Raw genomic sequence first — 13347 nt, forward strand, 5'->3', positions numbered from 1 at the left:
GTCTTCCTCCTTCATCCTCGCAATCACTTCCTTTACTTTTCAAGTTTTCGTCCCTGACCGGCCTTCACAAGTGGAGGTAGGGGGTAGTAGAGGTAGGGGAGTGGAGGTAGGGGGGGTGGAGGTAGGGGGGGTGGAGGTAGGGGGGTAGAGGTGTAGCATACTGTCGTGGCAGGTTGTCAGGATCTCTTATTTGGCCTCACAGCGTACGTACAAAAAATATATCCAACACTCAGGATTGAGGTAGAAATAGAAAATCACAATGTGTTTCTCGTATATATATTGTTGCACAGCACAGTGTTAAAGAGATACTAAGTCGGGCGAAGCTTGCTCAGGGTTCCTGTAGGGCGAGGAGCTTTCTGAGGGAACGTGTGTATGGAGCTGTTGAGAGATATTGCTTGCTCGTGGCGGTAAGTAGAAAGAGATCGATGAAGGCCAGGTGAGGTCTTATATAACCGCGGTAGGCGTGGCTTGATGGTAGGCCCCCGCTTTGTTCGGCGTCGCTGGTTACCTGACCTTGACCACGAGGGATACGCCGGTAGATTCGCGGGGGGTCGGCCAGTCAGTGACACACGGCGTTTGTAGGGGAGGACTCCACTACAGAGGTAAGGGGAATAGAGGTAGGAGTGGGAAAATAAATATTATTAGAAAATTTGTCTCCTCTTAGAGAAAATCTTAACTGCTCAGAAAAAAACACTGGCGTATAAATCTTGGAACACGTGTGATATTTTTAGTGTTTAGGTAATAAAGTCTTCAGAGAAAATATTTTGTGCGTGTCTTCTGTGCATACTTGTACAAATGTTCCATTATGATTGACTTGCACATTGTATACATCTGCACAGTTTTCTGATGTATTGCTTTTTACACATAAAATTATTCATGGAAAGTGTGGATCAACAGTAATATTCATCTATCACAAGTTAATGTACAGTATAGTCACGGGAAAAAGTTGTGTTAGTCCTCTGTCCTATCCATGAAGCACGAGACTAATGAACCTGTGACTCCAGGATATCACACGGCCTAGTGCGCCATCCCTAGGCCTAAGATTGTCATGTCTCGGATTCACAGGTTAAGGAGTCTCAGGTAGGAGGACTGACAGGACTTTTTGCCATAATAGTACAGTCAATTACTTTTACTCCTGGGTGGTTGTTATGCATCTTAAGCTGAGCACAAACTCTCCTGCCGGCTTAATAGGGTTGGTTAAGCGTGAGTGTGGCTTCATTACCCTTATAATTGTTTTCTGAATTATTCGAATCATATTTCCAAACATATAATGACTTCAACTTCAAATGGAACAAATTCTACTTTCAAAAGTCAGCAAAAGTCGATATGCTATAACACTAATCTAGCCTAACGCTACCTGGAGGGGTTGGTTAGGTTAGGTTAGGTTAGCCTTAGCGTTAGGTTAGAGTATTTTCATAGGTCAGGCTAGGCTGTTTTGTTAGGTTAGGTTAAGTTAACATCATGGTGTTTAGAACACTAAGTTAAATATCCCTTTGGTGGTGGTTAATGTTCAGGTAATGCCAGCATTATATTACTGTACAGGTGTTGGCTTACCTGCTGGTGACGAGGTACACTGTGTGGGCTAATGAGCTGGGCTACCACACCTTTGGCCATCCAGTAACAGAGGTATGTCCAGGTGTATGTCTAGGTGTATGTCTAGGCATATGTCCAGGTGTATGTCTAGGTGTATGTCTAGGTGTATGTCTAGGTGTATGTCTAGGTGTATGTGGAGGTATATACCCAGGTGTATGTCTAGGTGTATATCCAGGTGTATGTCCAGGTGTATGTCTAGGTGTGTGTCCAGGTGTATGTCTAGGTGTATATCCAGGTGTATGTATAGGTGTATGTCCACGTGTATGTCTAGGTGTATGTGCAGGTGTATGTCCAGGTGTATGTCTAGGTGTATGTCTAGGTGTATATCCAGGTGTATGTCCAGGTGTATGTCTAGGTGTGTGTCCAGGTGTATGTGGAGGTGCATATCCAGGTGTATGTATAGGCGTATGTCCACGTGTATGTTCAGGGTGGGATGTTCAGGGTGTATGTCCAGGTGTATGTCCAGGTGTATGTCCACAGGTGTATGCTCCAGGGTGTGTATGTCTAGGTGTGTATGTCCAGGTGTATAACCAGGTGTGTATGTCTAGGTATATGTCCAGGCATATGTCCAGGTGTATGTCTAGGTGTATATCCAGGTGTATGTCTAGGGGTGTATGTCTAGGTGTATGTCCAGGTGTGTATGTCCAGGTGTATGTTCAGGTATATGTCTGGTGCATATGTCCAGGTGTATGTCCAGGCGTATGTCCAGGTGGGTATGTCCAGGTGTATGTCCAGTGTATGTCCAGGTGTATGTCTGGTGTGGTGTCGTGTGTGTATGTGGGAGGTATATATCCAGGTGTATGTCCAGGTGTATGTACAGGTGTGTGTCCAGGTGTATGTCCAGGTGTAAGTGAACAGGTGTATGTCCAGGTGTATGTCTAGGTGTATGTGGAGGTATATATCCAGGTGTATGTCCAGGTGTATGTCCAGGTGTATGTCTAGGTGTATGTGGAGGTATATATCCAGGTGTATGTCCAGGTGTATGTCTAGGTGTATGTGGAGGTATATGTCCAGGTGTATGTCTAGGTGTATGTCTAGGTGTATGTGGAGGTATATGTCCAGGTGTATGTCCAGGTGTATGTCTAGGTGTATGTGGAGGTATATGTCCAGGTGTATGTCTAGGTGTATGTCCAGTTATATGTCCAGGCGTATGTCCAGGTGTATGTGGAGGTACTTGTATATATCCAGGTGTATGTCTCAGTAATATGACCTGACAACATCTCTTGTTATAGTTCCTGACATTAATATATATATATATATATATATATATATATATATATATATATATATATATATATATATATATATATATATATATATATATATATATATATATATCACTCTCTCTCTCTCCCAGGTCGCCGTTAAGACCATGGCAGTGGGAGGCCTCACCAGGATCCAATGTGCTGGCGTGTGTACCGAGCTGCAGTGTTTGTTCTTCTCCTACCCAGGTAGTTTGTACTGTTTAGAGAGAGAGAGAGATCCAATAAGGCCCCAACGGCGGTATAGGTAGAAGAGGTGACCACCATGGGAACCCAACGACTACACCGGTGGATGAAGGCAATGCATGATGGACAGGCTACTAAGGCGAAACCCAACTAACTGAGCTATCGGCAGTCCATTGGAACTCAGCTCCTCCCCAGTCGTTGCAACACTTGCACCACCGGATCAGGAAAAGGGAGAGCCAAGATGTGTGGTTGCAGCCTGTACTCCGGCCTCACCATATAAGTCAACTCACGTACAGCCATCATCCAGTTCATCATACCTCTCATCATCATCAAACCCCTAGACCCCCAAGAGTCCTATGGTGATGGACGAGTGGCGACGGGGACAGGCAGAGAAGACTGCCGGGAGTCTCTAGTCACAACTCAGCACATGGGCGGCATGGATAAGATGGTCGTTTATGCACTGGGATCTTAGGCAGCAGTGCAATCTGGTCCTGTCTGTAAGACTGAGCAGCCTTTTACTGGAGCCACTCTGCTCACCCCACATGGGGAGGGGGCGAGAAAAGGTGCCCTAAACTTAGCCTGCCTAAAAACCCAACCTGACTGGGCAACCGCACCCAGTAAGGTCATCCTTGTAAAGTCGAAAACACAATCAAAATCACAGATCCAAACAAAAACAAACCATACAACCTCTTATAGACGCTATATGGAATGTCAAGACCCTTCTGGATACTGGCACAAAAGAGCGTCCTGAAAGAAGAACCGCCCTTGTGGCAAAAGAGCTGGCTAGGTATAACATCGACATAGCAGCCATTCGTGAGTCCCGAGTCCCAGACGAGGGCCATCTCACAGAACGAGGGTCTGGGTACACCTTCTTCTGGAACGGTAAGCCTGCTGCTGAGAGAAACCACATTTATGGAGTTGGCTTTGACATCCACCAACGTATCAAACACAGGCTAACTGAAATGCCTTTTCAGATCAACGAGCGCCTCATGACGCTTCGAATCCCACTTAATCACTCACGTCATGCCCTTTTCATCAGCACATACGCCCCAACACTGGATGCAGAGGATGACATCAAGAAGGCCTTTTATGCAGACCTCGCAGAGTGCTAACCTCTATCCCCAGAGAAAACAAGGTTGTGCTCCTTGATGACTTCAATGCCAGAGTTGGTAGAGATGCTAAAATTTGGCAGGAAACGAGAGGGAGAAATGAACTAAACAATTTTTTTTTTACAGGATTAGCCACCAGGCTGGTCACTTGTTACATCAGAGACTGAGGCAATAATAATATATATGTAAGTAGTAGTGGTAGTAGTAGTAGTAGTAGTAGTAGTAGTAGTAGTGAGCTACAGTCACTGAATGCGGCATGGATCTGCGGCTCAACTAATTTAACACAGATAGGATAGTTTCTTATGTATTAGGATATTTAATATGAAGGTAAATAAATGGTGGCGAAGGTGTGGCTATTGGGGGAGGCATGTTGCAGCAACTATTGCTGCTGGTTCCAGAAAATTTGACAAAAAAAGTAGCTATAGCGCAGGAGGTGGGCGCCTCGAACTGGTTAACTACGTTACCGATAAGGGCAAATGGTTTCAGCCTTAACAAACAAGAATTTACAGATGCCATTGCTCTAAGGTACGGTTGTTATTAGATGGTTTATACTCAATGCGATAATATTCTATGAGTAAGTCTGCATGGGTTGCCTGAAAGAGGCTTCATATGCTTGAGGGCATGACGAGGTAGGGATCTCCCCAGCAAATATGTTGAAGGAAATCTGCGGGGTTGAACCGACCCTCCTTCACTGGATAGCGGACTAAACGTAACGAAGCCCGTGTGGACGTCAGTGCTCGAGGATTCTGGACGAGGGGACAGCGAGCTTTCTTCGACATCAGGATTTTTGATCCCATGGCCGTTTGTCACCGTAACCTAGCTCTCGATGCTGCGCATAGGAGGAACGAGAACGACAAGAGAAGGGCATATGGAGAGAGAATTCAAAATGTTGATCAAGGCAGCTTCACTCCTCTAGTGTTCACAACCTCTGGTGGGATGGGCCCAAGTGCAAGATGTTTCTACGCCAGACTCGCGGAGCTGATCTCTGAACAGAAGCAGCAGCCCAGAAGTTATGTCACAGCCTGGATGAGATGTCGACTGTCCTTCTCTCTCCTTCGGTCGGCTTTGCTCTGCCTCAGGGGAACGAGAGCTTCTGCCCCTACTCCGACAACTGCTGCAGATATCGACTATGAGGCTACAGTCACTGAATGCCGCATGGATCTGCGGCTCAACTAATTTAACACAGATAGGATAGTTTCTTATGTATTAGGATATTTAATATTAAGGTAAATAAATGGTGGCGAAGGTGTGGCTATTGGGGGAGGCTGGAGGCCATTCTCTCTCTCGTAGTAGTAGTAGTAGTAGTAGTAGTAGTAGTAGTAGTAGTAGTAGTAGTAGTAGTAGTAGTAAGTAGGGGGTCCGGGCGGCGTGGGTGTGTTGGGGTGCCTTCCCTGATTTAAAGTGTTATTGGTGGGGATATACTCAGTTTGTGGGAGCGAGAATTTCACAGTGTGTCGATGAACGTTTGATGTCACCTTGAGCATCATCGCCGACGGCTCTTCTCATTCCTTACGACATTAAACGCAAATATTGCTCGTGTTCACCGGCGATCTTCAAGTAAGCCTGTGAGTGTTTGAATGGTGGGTGGCTGGAGTTGCCAAGTGTCAGTGCCAGTGTGTCGATAGGCCTACCCTAGCAAGGGTGGCATCGCGACTCTCGCCCCTATGGGGCCAAGTGCCTCAAGTAACGGTCACTCCATGTAGTGTCGGCTGACCCAGTGAGTATATATAACTAATGTTACATCAGCGAGACCATAGAAATGGTGGCTATCTCTACCAAAGTGACATAATCAAGTGTTAGGTGTGACAATTCTTGCTCCCAGTGGTTTATTCTCATGTGTGGATTATCGCCCACATGGGGGGTGCCCGACACAACCACACGCGCGCGTATGCCCTTACTACTCGGACACCGAAGGCCAGGCTGTCACCCCTGTGCCTCATACGCATAAGATCTAGTTCCTTCGTCCGTATGGGCCCAATAGCAGAGGTCGGAGGCGGAAATATCTGTCGCCCAAGGTGCTGGTCACTATGCCTGGCAACAGTCCTTGCTGCGTCTGTGCTAGCCCGAACCAAAACTGCACAAATTGGCTTTGTGCGAGAAACAATCGATCATGTGTGGATTGCAGGAAGCTAGACCAGTGTCGGAACCCACGTGGCAGGGAGCCGACACAGGCGGCCACAGTGGATATCGCCGGGACCCAACCACCCGATGATATCCGAAATGATAGCAGTGAGTCTACTCAACCCGAAAATGTAGTACTAATAAATGCTACTCCCTCAGTAGCAGGTGTCCACGAGGAGAATGAGAGACTGCCGCCTCAGTGGAAAGGCATGTCGATGGAAAATGCAGGCGTATGGGTCAAAGAAACCTACTCAGAAATTGTCAAGTGGTCGCCCGCTAACTTATTTGAACCACCCAAGTGTGCGGCCACCAAAGAAATGATTCGGGAGATGACTTTCTTCATGACTGATTACACTCAGGACCGCTTCCTCGCCCCCCTAGCTCTTCAAATACTGGCAATAATACCACATCTATTTTGTCAGAGGACACACACAAAGGCTAAGCACAAAGAAAATGTGGCAGCAATGAAGAGAAGATCGACAATGTGGCGGACTGGGGCCCTAGATGATCTCCTATGTGAAGCAAGAACACTGCAGGAGAGACTAAAATCTACGGGTGACGGAAAGCAAAACACCGATGACGTGGCAAGAAAATTTGGAAACAAAATGCGTGTGGGAAAAGTGTCTCTCGCGGTAAGATCTCTCACTCAGGAATCTTCCGGTGGGGTGATGCCAATAAACAGAGCGACTTTACAACTACTGAGAGAGAAACATCCCCCTGCAAGTGAAGATGAAGGCATCAGGCTCCAGGGTGCCTATATCCCACCAAATGTTGTCCTGTTCGAGAAAATAACAGGAGAGATGGTGTGGAAAAAGGCACTGAAGACTCGAGGAGGAGCCGGCCCTTCAGGTCTGGATGCAAACGGTTGGAGAGTCATCCTCAGCACTAACAAGTTTGGCCCTGTAGCAAGCGAACTCTGCACTGCCATTGCCACCCTTGCAAGAAAGCTTGCATCCTCTTGCTGCCATCACCTCCAGGCTCTGACGGCCTGCCGCCTTATTCCTCTGGAAAAGAATCCAGGATGTAGACCTATAGGGGTGGGGGAAGTGCTGAGGCGGATCATCGGAAAGTGTATAATGGAGGTGGTAAAGGATGATGTCAGGGCAGCAGCAGGGAACCTACAAGTGTGTGCTGGCCACCAGGCTGGTGGGGAGGCGGCCATTCACGCCATGAGATTGATATTTGAGCAGCGTGATTGTGAGGCCGTTCTTCTGGTGGATGCTTCAAACGCATTCAACATACTTAACCGCAAGGCTGCACTGCACAACATCAAGATCAAGTGTCCTAGCTTTGCGATGTATGTTGAAAATTCGTATAGGAATCCTTCAGACCTCTACATAGTAAACAACAAGGCTCTACGAGGTGATACCATCCTACAGTCGACCGAGGGAACAACACAGGGGGACCCCGTTGCAATGGCAATGTATGCAATAGGCCTATCAGTGCTCCAACAAGAAATAAAGTATGAAACAACTGGGGTCAAACAAGTGGCATATGCTGATGACCTCACAGGAGCAGGAAAAGTGGAGGACATCAAAAAGTGGTGGGACCTGGTAACATCGCGAGGTCCACAAATAGGGTACCACCCTAACGCCAGCAAATCCTTCCTCATCGTGAAGCCAGATCATTATGATCGGGCTGTGGAGGTTTTCGGCGAAAGTGAGGTCAAAATAACTAAGGACGCCAAAGACATCTAGGCGCAGTAATTGGCACTACGGACTTCAAGACCCAGTACGTAGGGGGAAAGGTGAATGAGTGGGTTAGCGAAATCCATGCTCTATCGGAGATTGCTAACACAGAGCCACATGCGGCCTTTGCAGCATTCACACATGGAGTCAAGCATCGTTGGAACTACCTGATGCGTACCATCCCTGAGATCCGACCCCTCCTCCACCCTTTGGAAGAAGCAATCAGTGTCAAGTTCATTCCCAAACTAGTGAAACACCACGACTTAACCCTAGAAGAAAGAACACTTCTTGCACTTCCACCAAGACTGGGAGGGATGGGACTAACTAATCCAGAGGAGATTGCTGACTCTGAACATCAAAATTCACTTAAGCTCACGGCAGCCCTCACTGACCACATAATAGCCCAGAATGCAACAGGGGAAGTGGACACCAGCGAAGTTAATAAGATCCGTAGGTCCATTACAACAGATCGGCAGCACTGCCAAAATGACATGTTGCAGCAACTATTGCTGCTGGTTCCAGAAAATTTGACAAAAAAAGTAGCTATAGCGCAGGAGGTGGGCGCCTCGAACTGGTTAACTACGTTACCGATAAGGGCAAATGGTTTCAGCCTTAACAAACAAGAATTTACAGATGCCATTGCTCTAAGGTACGGTTTGCCAGTAGATGGTTTGCCCTCCCAATGCGTGTGTGGCTATTCCTATGATGGTGATCACGCCATGGTTTGCAAGAAGGGGGGCTTCATATGCATGAGGCATGACGAGGTAAGGGATCTCACAGCAAATATGTTGAAGGAAATCTGCCGGGACGTCATGGTAGAACCGACCCTCCTTCCACTGGATGGCGAGATCCTCCAACACAGGACTTCAAACACATCTAACGAAGCCCGTGTGGACGTCAGTGCTCGAGGATTCTGGACGCGGGGACAGCGAGCTTTCTTCGACATCAGGATTTTTGATCCCATGGCCGTTTGTCACCGTAACCTAGCTCTCGATGCTGCGCATAGGAGGAACGAGAACGACAAGAGAAGGGCATATGGGGAGAGAATTCAAAATGTTGATCAAGGCAGCTTCACTCCTCTAGTGTTCACAACCTCTGGTGGGATGGGCCCAAGTGCAAGATGTTTCTACGCCAGACTCGCGGAGCTGATCTCCGAACAGAAGCAGCAGCCCAGAAGTTATGTCACAGCCTGGATGAGATGTCGACTGTCCTTCTCTCTCCTTCGGTCGGCTTTGCTCTGCCTCAGGGGAACGAGAGCTTCTGCCCCTACTCCGACAACTGCTGCAGATATCGACTATGAGGCTACAGTCACCGAATGCCGCATGGATCTGCGGCTCAACTAATTTAACACAGATAGGATAGTTTCTTATGTATTAGGATATTTAATATTAAGTTAAATAAATGGTGGCGAAGACTATTGGCTGTTAGGGAGGCTGAATACATAAAAAAAAAAAAAAAAAAGTAATAATGTGTGTGTGTGTGTGTGTGTGTGTGTGTGTGTGTGTGTGGTGATGGTGGTGAGAAAAGTCAGTTGAGACCCTGCAATTGTGTGTAATTGAGGCAGAAAGTCAGATCAGCAGCCTGAGACTTGGTCACAATTTTCGTGATGCCATATGGCAGCAGGGTCTACCATAGACAACACATTATGCTTCCAATATCTTCCCAGGCGGTAGTACCTCCCTGTTTGGTAGCTGCCTAATACCTACTACCTAATAAAATCTACTCCTCCTCAGCAAGTGTGCTGCGCACAACCTTACTATCACCAATATACCTTGTTTAGGCTGGTCGAAGAGTTCAAGTGTTCATGGCAACACCCACGATCCAGACACTGGCATCTCATTGACTACATCATTGTCAGAGAAAGAGATTGCCGAAATGTCCTCATCACCCGAGCCATACGTGGCTCAGACCACTGTGACACAGATTATCGACTGATCAGAGCCAAGCTCTCACTTCACGTCGCCCCAAAACGGCAAAGGGCAACAAACCTCCAGAATAGATTTTAACACTAAGCATCTGGAGGATCCAGCGGTAGCACATGCTTTCAGAGAGCAGCTCGAATATGGGCTCATAAACGACCCAACAGCAAACAACGGAAATCCCAGTGCCGAATGGGATACTCTCAACTCTGTTATGACAAAATCCTGCACAAAGACCCTCGGTCAGATCGAAAGAATACACCAGGACTGGTTTGATGCCAACGACCCGGCAATCAATATACTCATCAATGATAAACTTGCTGCCTTAACTGACTGGCAGAACAACCCTCAGTCTAGGACCAAAGCTGATACCTTCCACAAGAAGAACGACTGGTTTAAAAATAAAGCATGCGAAACACAAAAGTTTGCAGATCAGCACAAGATGTGCCTAATTATTTAATTCCACAATACATTTTATGGGCCAATTACTCATGGTGCAGCTCCCCTCTGCTCATCCGGCGGTAACTTCATAATTAAAGAGATGAAGTCATGCTGGAAAGAACACTACCATTTACTGCGCAACCGAAACACTGTTGTGGGTGTCCTGACTAACCAGCAGGTCCCTCAGCATCCAGAGCTGACCCACCTCAGCTGTCCTCCATCCCTGGATGAGGTAGTTACTGCCATCAAACAGATGAAAATAACAAAGCCTCAGAGCCCGATGGAATCCCAGCAGAGATGTATAAAGCAGGAGGACCTCTACTTACCAGCCGTCTCCACTGTCTCCTGGAGAATACATGGGCAAAGGAGGAAATCCCTCAAGCTCTTACAGACGCCTCCATCGTCAATATTTATAAGAACAAGGGAGACCGATCACACTGTGGCAACTATCACTGGATCTCGCTGCTGTCCGTAGTTGGCAAGATTTTTGCCAGAGTCCTCCTAAACAGACTGTTTCCTGTGGCGGAAAACTTCCTCCCAGAATCTCAACGTGGCCTTAGACCATCACGTGGCACCACTGACATGATCTTTGGTTTCCGCCAGATACAGTAAAAGTACAGAGAACAGCAGTCACCTGTACATGGCTTTCATCGACCTAACCAAGTCCTTCGACTTGGTCAACAGGGAAGCCCTCTGGTGGACCCTCAGCTGTTTTAGCTGCCCCCCAGAATACATCACCATTGAGAGGCAACTCCACGATGGCATGAATGGCAGTGTCCTGCACAATGGCACCCAGTCCAAGTTCTTCTCCATCCAAACGGGGGTAAAACAAGGGTGTGTACCGGCACCAACTCTCTTTTCCATTTTCTTTGCTACCTTCCCTTCTCGTGCCAGTGCCAATTTAGCCTGCGGGGTGGACATCGACTAACAGGTGAAGGTGGGTCTTTTCAACATAGGATGACTCCAGGCAAGAACAAAGGTGTAGGCAGCTTCCATTACTGAACTTCAGTATGCAGACGACCTCACTCTTGTTGCTCACACTGAACACAATCTACAGGAGATCCTGAACACATGCGCTGCAGATGCGTATGCACACTTCGGCCTTGAGGTGAATGTACGTAGACTCAGATTCTCTTTCAACTTGCCCCTGGTTCACACTCACCTCCACCATCCACCCATCTTAACGGTACTACCCTGTCTAATATTACCTACTTTCGGTATCTTGGCTCCCACCTGTCCACCACCGCGGACATCGATGAAGAGATTCAGCATCGGATCAGATGTGCATCTCAAGCCTTGGGCAGACTTCGTACCCGAGTCTTCAGTTGTAGGGAGCTGAAATTATCTATAAAGTTACACATATATCGAGCAGTGGTCCTCCACACCCTGCTATATGGCAGCGAGACATGGGTTACACATAGGAGGCAACTCAAGGCACTTGAAAAACTTTCACCAACGTAGTCTACGTTTCGTCCTTCGAGTTCGCTGGGAACATAAGAGAACAAATGTCAGCATCCATTATCCATGAACAACTACGTTGGACTGGCCATGTTACCCGCATGGAGGACAGTAGACTGCCAAAGCAGCTACTTTAGTCACCTAGCGAATAGTAAACGTAACTGCGGCGGGCAACCGAAAAGGTATAAGGATAGTTAAGATAAACCTTAAAAAGTCCCAAATCGACCCCCTCACCTGGGAGACGATTACTCCACACTGTAACGCAAGGAGGAGCACCACATGAGAAGGTGTCAATACTTTCGAGTTAGCCTGTTTGCAAATTGATGCAGACAAGTGTCAATGCCAGAAAGAAAGCTGACACCGCCCCTCCCACATTCGATGTAGCCCCCCATATGTGCAACATCTGTGAAAAACTCTGCCGGTCCCATATTGGCCTCTTTAGTCACCTTAAAACTCACCAATGAAGGTGACACCCCTAATAACTCATATCATTGTATCATAACTGGATGATCGTCATACTCGATTCCGAGTGACAGCAAAGTAGTAAGTAGTAGTGTGTGTGTGTGTGTGTGTGGGTGTGTGTGTGTGTGTGTGTGTGTGTGGGTGTGTGTGTGTGTGTGTGTGTGTGTGATCAAAATATAGACTAATGATTTAACTTGCCCAACAGATACGACCTGCCAACTACAAGGTTTGGACCAAGAAGATGCCACGAATGAGAGAACCTTTGAGACCTCGCCATTACAAGACCTCATGAATCCTACCACAACTACCACTACAGTTCTCCCCACAATTACAACTACCACAGTTCCTCCCACAATTACCACCACACCTACCATAACTACCACCGCAAACTCGTGCCTGATGTGCAACAAGCCCCTCTACGGACAGCTCGCCAGCGCTCCAGTTTCCAACGCAGTCGACGCTTCGGGACAGTCGAGATGTTACCTGGGCGAGTCTAGCACCGAGCACCCAAAACCCTGGTGGCTAATTGACCTGGGGGGAAAATACACCATCACATTAGTGGAGATGCTCACCTGGGAGGGAGGAGTGTCTGACTTCAAGAATGTGGAGGTCCGTGTAGGCGTTTCCTTAATGACTGACGGAGACTTCACCACTTACCTCTTGTTTGGGTTTTATGCTGGTCCGAATCTCACTGGAGAACCTGTGACCTTTACCAGTGGTCCAGGGGTCACGGGTCGTTATCTCAGTGTTCAGGCGGAGAGTAGCTACCTGGACCTGTGTGATATAAGGATTGAGGTTCAGTAACTTGTGTCACTGGTTGGATGACAGCCGTCTTAACCCGTGTAACGGTAACAACAGCCGTCTTAACCCGTGTAACGGTAACAACAGCCGTCTTAACCCGTGTAACGGTAACAACAGCCGTCTTAACCCGTGTAACGGTAACAACAGCCGTCTTAACCCGTGTAACGGTAACAACAGCCGTCTTAACCCGTGTAACGGTAACAACAGCCATGTTAACCCGTGTAATGGTAACAACAGCCGTCTTAACCCGTGTAACGGTAACAACAGCTGTCTTAATCCGTGTAACGGTAACAACAGCCGTCTTAAC

The 13347-nt window shown here is 47.5% G+C and overlaps 1 protein-coding gene across 1 annotated transcript; it reads left to right on the top strand.

The window, feature by feature from the left end:
• Positions 1 to 1542: 1542 nt before the first annotated feature.
• On the top strand, positions 1543 to 13043 carry LOC121863430 (the record flags this gene model as incomplete). Its single annotated transcript, XM_042362092.1, is given in 3 exon segments — positions 1543 to 1626; positions 2951 to 3044; positions 12445 to 13043. Coding segments are annotated over 3 exon segments (777 nt in total), but the record flags the coding sequence as incomplete, so codon positions are not given.
• Positions 13044 to 13347: the final 304 nt, after the last annotated feature.

This window comes from Homarus americanus, unplaced genomic scaffold, assembly GCF_018991925.1.
Source record: "Homarus americanus isolate GMGI-L3 unplaced genomic scaffold, GMGI_Hamer_2.0 scaffold2002, whole genome shotgun sequence".
NCBI lineage: Eukaryota > Metazoa > Arthropoda > Malacostraca > Decapoda > Nephropidae > Homarus > Homarus americanus.